The sequence below is a fragment of the Protobothrops mucrosquamatus genome, unplaced genomic scaffold (genome assembly GCF_001527695.2).
Source record: "Protobothrops mucrosquamatus isolate PMUCROS unplaced genomic scaffold, P.Mucros_1.0 scaffold526, whole genome shotgun sequence".
In the NCBI taxonomy this organism is placed as follows: domain Eukaryota; kingdom Metazoa; phylum Chordata; class Lepidosauria; order Squamata; family Viperidae; genus Protobothrops; species Protobothrops mucrosquamatus.
The window spans coordinates 135,226-152,105 of NW_015386834.1; the positions used below are offsets into that span (position 1 = coordinate 135,226).

At 40.7% G+C, this 16,880-nt stretch overlaps 1 protein-coding gene across 1 annotated transcript in view; it reads right to left on the reverse strand.

The window, feature by feature from the left end:
- Nucleotides 1–16,880, reverse strand: part of NELL2 (neural EGFL like 2) — a 164,369-nt gene that overhangs the window by 84,103 nt on the left and 63,386 nt on the right. Inside the window, exons 6-8 of the mRNA XM_015816908.1 lie at nt 2,686–2,758; nt 2,357–2,439; nt 1,204–1,332 (exon numbers count right to left, since the gene is read on the reverse strand). Coding sequence (XP_015672394.1) covers nt 1,204–1,332; nt 2,357–2,439; nt 2,686–2,758 — 285 coding nt within the window. The remainder of the gene's footprint in view (nt 1–1,203; nt 1,333–2,356; nt 2,440–2,685; nt 2,759–16,880) is intronic.

The window sequence follows — 16,880 nt, forward strand, 5'->3', positions numbered from 1 at the left end:
TCGCCTACATCGTCCATATAGGACGACTCGGGAACTCAACTCCTACCCCGGGCAGCTCACCTATCCCCTTATGCCCAGGGGAAAGGTATCAAGCCGTTTGACAGCAGATGCTAGCTGTCAAACCGGCTTTTACGCAAAACAGGCGGGAGGCAGCAAACAGCTGCGACCGACGAAATCGCCTGCCACCGGAAGTCCTCGATATTTACATTACTATTCATAACAGTAGCAAAATTACAGTTATGAAGTAGCAACGAAAATAATTTTATGGTTGGGGGTCACCACAACATGGTGGCCACACCCACTTGGTGGCCACACCCACTTGGCCACGCCCCTGGCACCCGGCGATGTATAACTGGTTGGGGGTCACCACAACATGGGGAACTGTATTATGGGGTCGCGGCATTAGAAAGGTTGAGAACCACTATCCTACAGCATAAAATATAGTATAATTGTGAACTGATCCTAAAGCCATCTGCTATTTTTAACATACTCCTTATATCAGTTCCACTGAAATGAAATGAATTTGTTACACTTATTTCTTTGCTTTATTAACCTGTCACTCAAGTTTCTATTTTCTATAAGCTTTAGCCATATTTTAATACATTCTGACCATAAATCCTATTATTCATTGTAACAGAGTAGATCAGGCTATTTCCTCAGGCATTTGGTTTAGAATGAATTCCCTTCTGGTGACATTTAACAAATTTGAGCCCCTTTTGGCTTTTTAATAGTTATACCTTCGTTATACCTAGTACTGTTATTTTGTCTTATTTTTTCTATTGGTTCTTTTAGTGCTACCCAAGTCATGTTGTGAATTGGAAAGCCATATAAAAGCTATAAATAAACAAACATCACCCACAGGGAGAACAGGCTGGAAGGGCAATACTTTTGCTGATTCTGATATTTCCCAGCATTAGAATATTAGAATAGCTCTATTTCATCAAAAATATTCGTCTAAAAGCATGATGCAACATTTTAAAAGAGAATCTACAACTTATATTATAATGTAAATAAAATTTATAAAAATTATGCATATGATTTTATAACATTGGTTGGCCTAATTACAGATTCTGCAATTTTTTGGCCACTAGGATTTCTTTTGCTTTTAAGTAATTTGGTTTGATAATTTTTTTTTTATCAAAACACATAAGCATTTTTAATATACAATTAGGTCCTAGAATTTTTTAAAATTTACACTCATACCATGCAAGTGCAGTTCTTACAGCCATCTGTCCAAGATTCAAATTCTCTATAGCTGATACCCTTCATAGTGCAGGTTCTTTCACAATAGCACTGATCCAACTTATCCATCCTCTGCTCAGCTCGGGACAGCTAGGTTACAGAAAGAGATTTGTTAACTGCAGAAAGATATGGCTTCACAAATTAAGCTCACTATGTAATTCATCTCAATCTACAGAAGAATATTGCTAAATATGAAAACAGAAATTTTGATCCTAGCTTGAACTAAAAATGAAAGCAGTTAAGGAAAGGTCTTAACTTCTTATGACCACTAATTTGAATATGCTACATTTTCTCTTATGATAAGTACCTAATTCAACACTTTAAATTTTGTAGCATGTCCAATTGACTATTAGGAGGGAGTGAAATTGTTCTAAACATTACTGTTAATATTTTAAGAATCAAATATCAAATTGCACAATTATGTGCCAATGCATTTTGTTACTTTAGAGGTATACTAGGTGTTTCCTATATTTCACACAATATTTTGAAAGAATGTTATTTCTTCTTTATGGAATAATAAACAGATCCCCAACTAATTAACATAGTATACAGAGATAACTTTTATTAACTTATTCTCTCTCTCAGTTTTTCTTCTTTCTTTTGCTTTTAATGGCAATTTTACAATAAAATTTCATGCACTTAGGGAATTTCTTAGCATAATTGAGGCTATGTAATTATCATTTCAGGTAATTAATATAGTAATACAGTAATGGTAATAATATAATCATCTAATTATATAGAATTAATCCAAGAAGACCAAGCTATTAGGTATAACAATGCTAAAAACAAGTCATATATTCATTTGTTGAATCAATTATATTTCAAATTAGGATCATTTTTCAGAACACTGATATTAAAAATGTCTTATATTTTATCAGTTTAAACTAACAGCAACAATGTTACCACAATGTGAGTAAATTACCTGATACTTCCAATGAATGAATGCAATAATTACATATACATATTATAAGTAGTTCATAAAGAAGCTTTACTTAGATTTTCAATAACGTTAGATTTGTGTAAAAACTGCACTTCAAATCAATTTTTGTTGTTGTTTAAGTGAAATAAGTTAGTGTTATTCAGTTCACTAAAAAGCTTCTGAAGAGCTTATTACCTTTGCAGATGTTTTGGCTAAAATATCCTGCAACTCCATTATTTTCTGCACAAGACCATGGAAGTCATTACACGTTGGGCATGCTGAAATTACAAACACTGCATTGATCCCATTGTACTTCCTTTAAGCAAAAAAATTGCTATCGTATATATCTACCAAAGCTGACTGAACTTAATACAAATAGCAACTCTATAGACATTCATAAGATTGTCCTTTCAATCTCAAGTTGCACTGAAGAGCAATACATTTTAAGAACTAATCTTAGTGTATAAAAAATTAAACAAGATCCATCATACTGGATATTGTGGCATAAAAACTAGAGGACTTACTGCGATTAAGATCTGGGCACTGAGAGATAAATCCTTGAGGCATGATAAGAAATTGCACATCTTGCATTATGCCCTGTAGCAAAGTGATACAAGAAAGTTTATATTCCTGGCAATACAGGTAGTCCTCGACTTACAACTGTTCATTTAGTGACGATTCAAAGTTACAACGGCACTGGAAAAAGGGATTTATGACCATTTTTCACATTTATGACCATGTCATGTGATCAAAATTTGGATGTTTGGCATCTGGTTCATATTTATGACAGTTGCAGTGTCCAGGGATCAGGTGATCAGCTTTTGTGACCTTCTGATAAGCAAAGTCAATGGGGAATCCAGATTAATTTAATAACAATATTATTAACTGAACAACTGCAATGATTCATTTAACAACTGTGGCAAGAAAGGTCATAAAATGGGGCAAAACTCACTTAACAAATGCTCACTTAATAACGTGAATTTTGGACTCAATTGTGATCACAAGTTGAGGACTATCTGTATAATAGCCCAAAAATATTTCTATATAAAAAGGTTTGTCACAGTTTTAGTATACTTTTTTGCACCTTCCTGTAAACAAAAACATGGTTTCTATGAAATTATTATTTTTCTATTTTATTTATTGTAGCATTATAGGTATTAATGCATGCACATACCAATACATCTATGCATTCAACAATTTTCAGAGATTTAAGATTAAATGTCAAGGTGTAATTAATTAGGAAAAGACTGCTTGTTGTGGATTCACTGTCACTTTTATTTAGTTGCCAAAGGAAAGTTTTCAAGTGACCTTTAAAAGAAATTTAGACATATTATGCAGTTTAACTCAGTTTAAGACATTCTTCAAATAAAATATGGCAATATAGCTACAATGGTGACGTTAATTTATTTAAGAAGGGTTTAGGCAAGATAATGCATGGTAGATTGTATTCCAAATCATGAAGGTCTTCAACAATTATACTTCATAAATGTCTTAAGAATAATTGTACAGAAACAAGTGCAAAAAAATTCTATTCCTAATCTGGAATTATTTTTATACACCTGAGAAAAAGATTTATAGTAGTGGGAGGTGGGGATGGGATTAACTCAATGAAAATTAGGTTTGTTTTTTTTTAAACTTCCTTTTTGCTGAACTTCAATGCTTACATCTAGCCAGCATGGCATGGTGACAGACAGTAGGAATGGTAATTAAAAAGCTTCTAGAATCTAAAGGATCACAAGTTACCTGATTTAATAGTAAAATGGAATACACAACCATTGGTGTTTAGACAAATTAGACAGCTATATTTATTAATTTCTTTTTACATAATCCTGTGGGAATTTCAATGGCATATTTTATCCATAAAAATATATGAAGCAATATATAGTATACAGTTATTAAAGAAACAAATTATTTTGTACCAGAAAATAAGGTATGATCATATTCCAAATTTCAGCAGCTGATTATTCCTGATTACAAATCAAGCACTATTCTTTTTTAGCAGCCACATTGATTTCAAATGTTTTGGGCATATCTGTGAAATTCAGTTCAGAATAAATAAATAAAAATCCAAGTCTTAATGATTATTTAAATGAAGCATATACATCTAAAAAGGCCATTATAATGAAACAGAATGATGGAATAAAATATGATAAAATATATTGGTTTGAACACTTATGTGAAATTAGTTCTACCAAGATATACAAAGTTAACTATGAACTGAACAGAAGATATTTTAGGAATAAAGTCCATCTTCTCAATAACCCCACTGGTTATTGCTGTTCATGAAGGTGAAGGTTCGTTCTCTGAGCTTGTGAGTTGGTTTCGTTACCAGATTGGATAACATCTTCAGCAGAGTTTAGGGGATGTCAGTGTCAGTGTTCTTCTGTTTATAACGGCTTCAGGTGTGGGTGCGTCAAGTGAGAGTCTGTGATGTGTCTTGTGATGGGTCAGGTGTGAGTCATCAGTGAGTCTTGTGATGGGGAAGTTACATCAGGTCAGGGTCATTGGGAGGTGAACTGCTGGTGGGAGGGAGGCTTGTGTGGGTTGGTTGAAAGTTGGTGCTGTCTCATACGCTGGTTGTAGGTCAATGTGTCTGTTGATGGAATTGCTTGTGGAGTGCCAGGCTTCGATGAATTCATGAGCGTGGCAGGTGGTAGCGTGGCCAATGATTTTTGTGTTGCTCCAGTCGAACTGGTATTGTTTGATGTCAGTGTGGGTAGAGTTTAAAGATTTGGGATTGTGACATTTGATTGTTCGTGGATCCTGGTTTTTAATTTAGGTGATGTTTATCCCACATAGAATTGGTTACAATGGTTACAGTTGATTTTGTAGATTACATTGTTTTTTTCATCCTTCTGTATCTTGTCTTTGGTTCTGGATAATTCCCAGGAGAGTGTGGCTGTGGGTTTTTGGGCTATTGTTATTCCTAGGGGTTGGAGAATTCTGGCTGTCATTTCCAATACCCCTTTTGTGTATGATAGGGTTAGTTTTTGCGTGGTAGTTGGCTATATGGTATATTGTGGTTTGGGTGCTGTGTGTCGAATATAAAGTTTTTTTGATAGTTGTTACAGACAAAGTCGTCAAGCAGCCATTTCTCGTCTGCTTTTCTTAGTGTTGTGGTGCTGCAGTGTGTCCTGGCCTTTCTGAAGACAGTCTGGACACAGTGTAAGGTCCTGCCTCAGCTAGTCCTCCCAAGAAAGCAGAACTCTTGAAACAGGCATTGTTTCAAAAGGAACTTTTATTGAGAGTCAGTGATAGCAGAAGAGCAAAGCAAAATCTAATGTTTTCCTGTGTGAAACATTACATTAAAACATCCCTTTCAAACCCCACCTCAATGGTCAAATCAGGTGCAAAGTTGTTATGGGAACCGAGGTGATAAGTGCAGTTCCCAGGCACTATTCTCAGTATTTTGTTTCCTCGCATCCTCCTCCCATTGTAGTGGAGATAAGACAGATGGCCCAGGGCTCATTCCTCTCCTGTTAACATCCAGATGCATCAAAGGGGTATAGAACAAAGTGGAGGAAACACTGACAGACCTCCCCCCCTCCCAACAGCCTGGCAGAGCAACCTCCCCCTCCCAGCAAAATGGCAGAACGCAAAAGTAAAAAGGAATATAAAAGTTGAGGGTTTGACATGGCACCCCCCTAAAAGAATGGGAGATCCATCTGCAGGAGAGAGAAAACAATAAAATGGAAGAGGTGATCAATAAAGCTTATCAAGGTAACGTTCATGGAAGCATTTAAGTAGTCTAGGGGCCCTAATATCCTTTTTGTGAATCCATTCATTCTGAGAAGTGGTAGATTTTTCCAGGCCACCAAATATTGGACAGCCCCATGATGCCTACACAAAGCTAAGTGTTGTTCACCCTCTACCATAATGGGCTGTGGCTTTTGGTTTTAAAGGTGAGGTTATTTCTGGTTTCAGCAAGCTACAATTAAACATGGGGTGAACCTGCCATAGGGTTTTAAGGAGTTCCAATTCCACAGTGACTGGGTTTATGATGCGCTTAATGGGAAAGGGGCCTGCGAACTTGGGCCCTAGTTTTTTAGAAGGTTACAGTGATGGCAGAAATCTAGTGGATAAGTACACTCTATCCCCAATACAGAAAGGTTTGGGTTCTGTTCTTTTCTTATCAACTTGAGCTTTATAGGCATCCCTGGCTTTATCTAGAGCCTTCCTGACTACCGGCCAGGTGTTTTGCAACTGAATCAACCATTCCTTAAGGAAGGGATGGTTGGTTCATTGGTTGCTAGTTCAGGCATTGGTTTGAACACCTGCCCAGTGGCTACTTGAAAGGGGTGGACAGCATTATTATATGCCACTTCAGCAAATGGCAAGAGGTCAGTCCAATTGTCTTGCTGGTAGTTAATGAAGCATCTAAGGTACTGCTCCAGAACTGAGTTCATTCATTCTGTCCCCCCATTCGTTTGAGGATGATGACTAGAACTCAAGCCTTGTTCAATACTCAAAAAGTCCAAAAAGGCCCTCCAGAACTTAGAGGTAAACTGGACACACCTATCTGAAATTATGTGCTGAGGGACTCCATGCAATCAATATGTGGGTTGGATGAACTAGCTAGGATCTTGGCAGTTGGGAATCTTCTGGCATGGAATGAAATGGACTTGTTTTAAGAACAGGTCAGTCATGACCCAATTAATTGTATTTCCTGCACTCTCCAGCAGTTCCATAATAAAGTCCATAGAGATCTCTCTCCAGGGTGCTTGCTACCGGCTGCAAAAGACCCGGCATTTTTCCTTGCCTTCATTTTTCCACAGCACACATAGGGCAGGTGGTGACATAGCTTTCAATGGCTTTTTTCCTTGCCTTTGTTTTGCCATAGCACATGTAGGGCAGATGGTGACATATCTTTCAATGTCTTTTTTCAGCGATGGCCACCAAAACTGCCTTTTTATTAGGTGTAGTGTTTTAACAAATCCAAAATGTCCTGCAAGTTTGGAATTGTGGGAGACTTGCATAGTTCTTAATCTTTGCGTGGCTGGGACATACAACTTGCCCCCCCACCCATGCTAGTCCATCCTGAATCAAACACAGATTTTTGTGCTTTAAAAACCACTCGTCTTTCTCTAAGGCTTGTTTGAACACTGTTGAGGTAGCACTGTCCACTGGCATGGGTGTTCTCTTTTGTGATCTCGTAACCACTGGGGCTACCAATTGCTGTGTAGGTAATAAAGGCTTGACTACTTCTGCTTTGGTGCTGTTATACTGCAGCATTCTGGATAGAGCAGTGGTTCTCAACCTTTTTAATGCCGCGACCCCAACCGGTTGTAAGTCGAGGACTAAACCGGCCATAAGTTGAGGACTAAACCGGTCATAAGTCGAGGACTAAACCGGTCGTAAGTCGAGGACTACCCAACCGGTCGTGAGTCGAGGACTTTCCCTGCCAGGGAGCGCCGCACATGCGTGGTTCCGCCCCCTGCGCCGGCCGAGGCGTAGCTGGCAAGCGGCAGAGACGGAGCAGGCCGACCACCAGCTGGCCCAGCCCAAGGGAGGTAAGGCACCTGCCGGAAAAGGGGGGAAAAATGGCGGACAAAAAAAAGGCGGACAAAAAAAATGGAGGACAGCCTTGCTTGGCGACCCCCGTGAAATGGTCGATCGACCCCAAATGGGGTCCCGACCCACAGGTTGAGAACCACTGGGATAGAGCACCAGCTAGAAAATTCTTCCCTCCTGGCAAGTAGTGGAGGGTAAAGTTGAATCAGTGGAAGTGTTGGGCCTACAGCACTTGTTTGGGGGGCAGCTTCCTAGGCATTTTTAGTGCTTCTAAGTTTTTATGATCAGTCCATACTTGGAAATGGATTTTTCTCCCTTCTAAGAAGTGCTTCCAGGTGAGGAGGGCCCAGTGCATAAGCTTCCTTTTCGCAGACCACCCAGCGCTGTTCAGTTTCTGATAATTTTCAGAAGGTGTAGATGCGTGGTTGTAATTGGCCCTCATTTTCTTGGAGTAACACAGCCCCCACTGCAACATCGCTGGCATCAGCTTGAATTATGTTTTAAATTCATTTCTGCTGAGAAAAGACTCTTTAGCTTTTTGAATGCCAATTGGCACTCTGTAGTCCATTTCAGGGGCTGGCTGGGCTTTGGCTTATCAACCCCTTTGGTTTTTAACAGGTTTGTGATAGGTAGGACAATCTGGGCAAACGAAGGGATGAATTGTCAGGTAGAAGTTCGCAAAGCCCAGGAAACTCTGTAGTTGCTTTCTGGTGCAGGGGGCCGTCCATTCCAAAATGGCACATACTTTTTCCGGGTCCAACTCCATCCCTTCATGCGAGTTCCGGTAGGCCAGGTAGTAGATTTTTTTGTGGAATTCACATTTTGACAGCTTTGCATATAGTTTGGCTGCCTGGAGTTTATTCAGGATGCCCTGACCAGCCTTCATTTCAGTGTAGATTAATATATCATCCAGGTACACCAAAGCTCCCTTCATGTGTTCATGCAGCTGATCAATGAGTGTTACATGAGCACCTATATAAGGGAGTTTTGGTGTGCCTAGACATACCTGGAACATTAGATCTTGCTTAATGTAAGGTCCTGCCTCAGCTAGTCCTCCCAAGAAAGCAGAACTCTTGAAACAGGCATTGTTTCAAAAGGAACTTTTATTGAGAGTCAGTGATAGCAGAAGAGCAAAGCAAGATCTAATGTTTTCCCACACAAAACATTACATTAAAGGATCCCTTACAAACCCCATCCCAATAGCCAAATGTCCAGTTTGATTTCATCCAATCCTCAAGTGCGAAGTTGTTATGGGAACCAAGGTGATAAGCACAATTCCCAGGCACCGTTCTCAGGGTTTTGTTTTCTCACATCCTCCTCCCATTGGAGTGGAGATAAGACAGATGGCCCAGGGCACATTCCTCTCCCGTTCACACCCAGATGCATCAAAGGGGTATAGAACAAAGCGGAGGAAACACTGACAGACCTCCCACCTCTCAACAGTCTGGCAGAGCAACCTCCCTCCTCCAAGCAAAGTGGCATAACCCCAAAGTAAAAAGGAATATAAAAGTTGTGGGTCTGAGACACAGTTTCTTTTGTGTGTGGTGGGATGGTTGTTTGCAAAGCTGAGGATCTGGTCCATGTGCATGGGTTTGCAATAGACACAGGTTTCCAGTTCTCCAATGTCTAGTCTCCTTATGTCAATGTCGAGGAATGGGGGTCTGTTGTCTGTTTCCTCTTTGTGTATGAACTTGATCCCAGGGAATATGTTATTGAGTAGGTGATGTGTTTCTTCAATTTGGGAGCATTTGATGATGACGAAGGTGGCAGGGACATAGCATGTCCAGAATTTTGGTTGGATGGTGGGTAGAGCTATGTATTCAAGTCATTGCATGACTGCATCTGCTATTAGGCCTGCATTGGATGATCCCATCAGTATTCCCTTGCAGAAAAACTCAGATTAAGAAAATGTGAAATAAAATCACATGAATATGATTGAAGAAAATAAATATTAATTTCTTATCATTTATATCATTCTACAAATCTTAAATTACTTAGAGGAAGAAAATGAAACATCTATGTGGGTAAGCAATTCAAAAATCTGTTACGAATGTTGATGTACCATACCCAAGTACAAAATATGAATATTTTAGGACTTCCAAAAAGGTAGAATCAAATTATTCACAGTCCTCCATATTTCTTAAAATAAATACAAATGTAATGTGTTAAAACCAAACTCTATACTATGTAAAACACTCCCATCCTTGGTTGATAAAATAAAAATCAAATAAAGTAATCTTTATATTAACAAACAAATAATTTAAACTTTTTCTGTTAGGTAAAAACGGTCAATCATAATTTAATTTTGGAGGAAATTTACTATACAATAATGGAATCTTCTTTAGTCTTGTAAAATACCAACTATAGATATTCAATAGCCAGATTCATATTATTTATTATTTTAATCATATAAAAAATACAGAACAGTAAAATAAACAAACAAAATGAAACAAAACAAAAGCAAACATTCAAACTTAACAACAAAAAAGAAAAACATAATGTGCAAAAAAAGAGGAAAAAGTGATCAATTAAATTTAACAATTAAATGCCTACATTTCTTTAATACCCAAAGATGGACTGGATTTAACTTCTATGAAGAATTGCAGGCCAATCTCTCTCCTTAATAATGATTACAAACTCTTTACATCTATTTTAGCTGAAAGACTTTAAAAGGTTTTGCACGACTATAAACATGAAGACCAGTGTGGTTTCTTACCTAAAAAACAACTAAAAGTTAATGTAAGAGTAATTTTGAATATAATTGAATATTTGAATATGATTGAATATTTACAACCACATAGCAACAAATGGGTTGCATTAAACTTTCTGGATGCAGAAAAAGTATTTGACAACTTGAACTGGGCCTTTATGTTTGAAGTACTGGAAAAGATGGAATTTGGATTGGGTGACAGAGCCCCTCAAATGTATTTGCCTTTAATCCTTCCATTTCTCCCTTTCTTGCTTTTGCCTATGTATTTTCGGGATTTGCAATACTGTTGGGGGAGGGTGCTTGCATGGGGATTATTATTTGCTTTGCTTTGCTTTGCTTTGCTTTGCTTTGCTTTGCTTTGCTTTGCTTTGCTTTGCTTTGCTTTGCTTTGCTTTGCTTTGCTCTGCTCTGCTCTGCTCTGCTCTGCTCTGTACAAAATGTCCTCCCTCTGGGCAAGAGGAATGTGACCCGAAAACATCTGCCTTATCTCCAGACAACACAGCCTGGGACCATTGGGAAACAAAACTGAGAAAGACCTTGAGATGGGTATTAAATCTCCAGCTTCTCATAACACAGTGGCACCTGTGGATTGGCTGGATTTCAACCAGATGGTTGGACACTGGGGGGAGGAGTTTTAAATTGCCTTTTTGATATAATCCTTTACGTGCCAAATCTCAAACCTTGCTTTGCTCTCTTGCCATCACTAACTCTCATTTAAAGTTTCTTTTGAGACAATGCCTATTTCAAGAGTTCTGCTTTCTTGGGAGATCTAGTTGAGGTAGGTCCTTACATAAAGCAAGGTCTGTAGTAGTGCCCCACTTGGAGAGGCATCTGCCCTACTGAGTGGGGCTGTGTTCAGCATGTCTCTACATGGTAGCGAAATGGGAGAAATTTAAACCGAAGACTGCAGTGAGGCAGCCACTCAGATTTATCTTGGAGGAGGCACCTCCACCTGGGTAGAGGAATCTGCTGCCCTAAAAGATGCCTTAAGGCCGAGATGGTTGCTTGGTGTTGGGAGGAGAGAGGACTGGGAGGAAAGGTCCACAAAAGTAACTCTCACCCAAAGAGGTTGGAAAAAGACTTGCAAAAAAAAAAAAGATGGAGCTGCTTTCCAATGATGATGATCTGGACCCACAGTCAGACCCTATGGAGGGGATCCTGAGGTGAGCCATGCATTACATGGTGGAAGCTTTTGAGGATCTAAAAACCAAATCCTTGAGCTGCCCAGAAAAAGAGGAAGAACTGACCGAGCAGGTTGGAAGTAGAGAAGGAGAGACAGTGATAATGGAGATGGCAGTGGGGATCACAGGTGTAACAGAGACAGTAGAAGCTATACCGGCACTGTGGCAGCAAGCAAACCCCCAGAGAGCTCAGACCCCATGACCGCCCAGAGAGAAAACTCCCCATGAGGAACCAAAGCTGGTTCCGTTTGTAGTCAAATTCGATGGGGATCCTCAGCAGTTGGGCTTTTTCCTGGCTCATGTCCTACATGAAAGTGTATGGGAGGTATCTGCCCAACGACGCAGTCAAGATCCAGGTCATCTCCCTAGCCCTGGAAGAAACCACTGCCAGGTGAATGGTGACCCTATATAACTGCAATGCTCCTGAGCTTCTGAATGTTAACCACTTCACGACTGCACTGAGACTCCATTTTGAAGACTGCCTGGAGAGCAGAAAACTAGGGATCACATAGAAACCATAAAACAGGGGCACTGTCCAGTAGCCAAGGAGTTTCAAGACTTTGCTTGCTTCCTGAACTGGCCTGAAGAGATCCTGATAAGCTGTTTCCAGGATCTACAGGGCTAAACGACGACCTGTACAATGCCTGTGTGGCTCATGGAGCACCCGCTTGTCTCTATGAATGGTGTCTTTTGACTGAAGAGTTGGAAATTGACCAGACCTGGAACGTGTACCATCCTGTGAAATCGGGGAGATGAAGCAAGCCTGAGAGAAGGGGAGAGACCGGCACAGCTTCCGCAGCCCAACCACATTCCACTGCCTGCTTCAACTGTGGCAAGGAAAGGCATCACATTGCGGAGTGCCACAGCAAAACCCCAGTTAGGAAGTCGGATTGCACCTCTGGAGAGAAGCCAAGCAAATCCACCCAGCGCTTGAAAGACACAGCCCTGAAGTCCACAGAGGTCATGGAGCTCTCCCAAGACCCAAAGGCAGGGGATAGAGCTCCAACCCCAATGGACAATGAGTTGGGGAGTGATTATGATGACAATCCATTGGTAAGTGGGCTGATTGACCCCATAGCCATGCCCATAAGAAAACTCAAGAACCCCATCACTTTTTGCCAGCTTAATGGGTCCATAGCAGGGGGCATCCCAGCAAGGTTTGTCACCAAACCCCTGGGACTGACCATAGGAAGCCACTCAAAGACTTTAGTGTTCATCGTGGCTCCCGGCATGGAATGGTCCTTGGTTCTTGGGCTAACTTGGTTAAAGAAATGGAACCCCCTAATCGACTGGAGAGAGGAGTGACTAAGGTTCCCAAGGAAGAGAGCGCCTCTCCCAAGGTTGCCTGGAAATAGAATAGAGGGTCTGAAGCAGGAACTAGCCTCTGTGCAGAGCGAGCAAGAGCTTCAGAGCATTCTGAAAGACTACCGAGATCTAGCCAAGGTTTTCAGTGAGAAGAGGTCAGATGAGCTTCCCCCTCACTGACCTATGAGATCAACCCTGAGGCTAAGTTGCCAAAGCTGAAGCTGTATTCAATGACTCTTAGGGAATTAGATGAGCTCCGCAGGTTCATCGACAAGAATTTAGCCCAGGAGTTCATCCAGCCTGCCAGATCTCGGGTAGCAGCCCCTATTCTATTCAGAGAGAAGAAGGATGGGTCTCTTCGACTCTGCAAAGGTTATATGTGTTTAAACATGGTATCCATAGAAAATGTGTACCGCCTGCCACTCATGTGGGACATGTTAGCCCACCTGGCAAAAGGAAAAATCTTTTCTAAGTTAGACCTGCGAGAAGCATATTATTACATCAGGATTAAGGAGGGGGATTAAGGGAAGACTGCTTTCAACTGCCCATTAGGTTGCTTCCAGTTCAGGGTGCTCCCTTTTGGGCTACAGGGAGCCCCAGCAGTGTTCAAGCAACTGATCGATGAGGTTCTCCATGAACACCTGTATAAGGGGGTCCTGGTGTATTTGGTGATATCCTGATTTACACCGAAACTAAAGCTGAGCATGTGAAATTAGTCAGGGCGGTCTTAAAGAATCTCCATACTGCTAAATTGTACACCAAGCTCTCAAAGTGTGAATTCCATAAGGATAGAATTGACTATCTGGGCTATGGTATTTCTCACGAGGGGGTGCAGATGGACCCAGACAAGGTGTGGGCTGTCATGAAATGGACCCTTCCCTACACTAGGAAGTAACTGCAGAGCTTTCTGGGGTTCGCCAACTTTTACAGGTAATTTATCCCCTTGTTTGCTCAGATCATGCTCCCTATCACAAACTTACTGAAAATATAGGGAGGAAGCCAAAACCTGACCAGCCACTAAAATGGATAGCTGAATGCCAAGCCGCATTTCAGAAACTTAAGAGACTTTTTTCCACGGAACTGTTGCTGAAACACCCAGAACCGGAAAAGCCATTTGTAATTCAGGCATATGCTAGCAATGTGTCGGTGGAGGCAGTGTTACTGCAGAAAAACCAGCAGGGCCAGTTACAACCCTGTGCCTACACATCCAAAAAATTGTCAGAGACTGAACAATGGTGGGCTGCTTGGGAAAAGGAAGCCTATGCAGTGAGATGGGCCCTCTTAACTTGGAAGCATTTTTTAGAAGAGAGTAAAATCCCTTTCCAGGTCTGGACTGATCATAAGAATCTTGAAGCTTTGAAAAACCCCAGGAGGTTGTCTCTGAAATAGGCACACTGGGCCCAGCACTTTCATCCTTTTAATTTCTCCATCCACTATCTGCCAGGGGGGAAAAACTTCCTGGGAGATGCTTTGTCACGAATGCCACAATATAACAGTGGGAAGGCAGAAGTGGTTAAATCTCTACTTTCCCAACAGCAATTGGCTGCCCCAGACACTACAAGGGCACAGACTAAGAAACCCCCACTGTTAGATAATGTGGTGATTGGGGAATTCAAGAAGATGCTAGAGAAGGATGACTGGTTCAGCGGCCATAAAAATCTCTGCTCAGTGCAAGATGGGTTGGCTTGGGTTGGAGGAAAGCTGTATGTGCCTGCAAATCAGAGACTGAGAATCATGCAGACCTGTCACAATTCAAAAATGGCAGGATACTTTGGGTTTGTAAAAACTTTTCACCTACTTAAGAGGCAATTTTGGTGGCCTTCCTTAAGGAAGGTTATTGAAAGTTATGTGGCCAGCTGCCCGACTTGTGCTGCTGCTAAACATAGGCAAGGGAAAATGCCTGTTCTCCTGCAGCTGGTAGTGAGCCCTTCAGCATCCTGGAGAGAAATCTCCATGGATTTTATTGTGGAGCTACCTGAAAGTAAGGGAAACACTGTCATTTGGATTGTCACTGACTTGTTTTCTAAACAAACCCATTTTACCCTGTGTCAGAAGATCCCAACCACAAAGACTTTGGCTAAATTGTTTGTGCAGCATATTTAGCACCTTCATGGTGCCCCAAAGCACATAATATCCAATAGGGGTGTTCAATTCACCTCTAAGTTCTGGAAAGCCTTTCTGGACTTTTTAGGTTTGGATCAGGAACTGTCATCTAGTCATCATCCTCAAACAAGTGGGGGGACAGAACAAATGAATTCAGTTCTAGAACAATATCTTTGTTGTTTTATTAATTATCAGCAGGACAATTGGACTGATTTGCTGAAGTGGCTTACAACAATGCAATACAGTACAATACTTGGTTCACTCTTTTCCAAATGGCAAATGGCCAGAGTTTCCTTCCTATGCCTGAGTTGCCTGCCAACGAACCTACCATTCCTTCCCTAAAGGAGTGGGTGCATTAATTGCAGAATATCTAGCCAGTAGTTAGGACAGCCCTGGATGAGGCTAGGGAAGCTTAGAAGGCACAGGCTGACAAGAAAAGAATGGAACCTAAACCTTTCCATGTTGGAGATAGAGTTTATCTTTCCACTAGATTTTTACAGTCATTGCAGCCATCAAAGAAACTAAGGCCAAAGTTTATTGGTCCATTTCCTATTAAATGCATTATCAATCCTGTTACAGTGGAGCTGGAACTCCCTAAGAGTTTGAGACAAATCCACCTCCAAACCACGACCTATTACCGCTCCGGCTCCTCAACCTATTATGATTGAGGGTGAGCAACAGTTTGAAATTAAAGATATTTTAGATTCTTGCAAACATCACGGGTCCACACAGTATTTAGTGGCCTGGAAAGACTTGCCTGCTTCACAGAATGAATGGGTTTATAAAAAAACATGTCAGGGCCCCTAGATTGCTCATAAGCTTCCATACATGCTATCAAGATAAACCTGATTAATGTGTTAATTTTTGTTTCCTTTTCCCCTTCCTGTTTTATTTTGCAGGTGGATTTGTCTTTCTATTGGGGGGGGAATGTCAGAGCCCCTCAAATATATTTGCCTTTAATCCTTCCATTTCTCCCTTTCTTGCTTTTGCCTATGTATTTTCGGGCTTGCTATACTGTTGGAGGAGGGTGCTTGCATGGGGATTATTATTTGCTTTGCTTTGCTCTGCTCTGTACGAGATGCCCTCCCTCTGGGTGAGAGGAATGTGACCTGAAAACATCTGCCTTATCTCCAGACAACAGAGCCTGGAACCGTTGGGAAACAAAACCAAGAGAGACCTTGAGAAGGGCACTAAATCTTCAGCTTCTCATAATACGGTGGCACCTGTGAATTGGCTGGATTTCAGCCAGAGGGGGGAGGAGTTTTGAATTGCCTTTTTGATGTAGTCCTTTACGCGCCAAATCTTTAGACCTTACTTTGCTCTCTTGCCATCACTAACTCTCAATAAAAAGTTCCTTTTGAGACAATGTCTGTTTCAAGAGTTCTGCTTTCTTGGGAGATCTAGTTGAGGCAGGTTTTATACAGGGTCTGAAGTCCATCTATATACTCCCAAAAGCTCAGATGGAGATTTTACAAAACCACATGAAATCCAGAAGGGAACAAGACAGAGGTGTCCTTTATCCCCTTTATTATTTATTATAATGTTGGAACTGTTATATAGATATATTAGACAGGATAACAGAGCAAAAGGATTACAAATTAAAGTGCATAATTACAAATTATTGATTTGCAAAACCTGCTAGAGAACAATGAATATGTTATGAGAAAGATTAAAATGTTTGGAGAAATGGTGAGTTTAAGAATAAATAAATCAAGGACAACAATATTAAGAACATAAATGTGCAAGATCAAAAAAAGTGGAATTTAAAACTGGTTTTAAAGTTATGAAAAGGGTATAGTACTGGGGGGTACTGTATTCTAAGCTTTATAAAATAATTACGGTTGTTGTGTCCTGAGCCTGCAAGAGGCAGGCTCGGGACGTTGCAAGAGTCCCGGGCATTTGCAGAAGC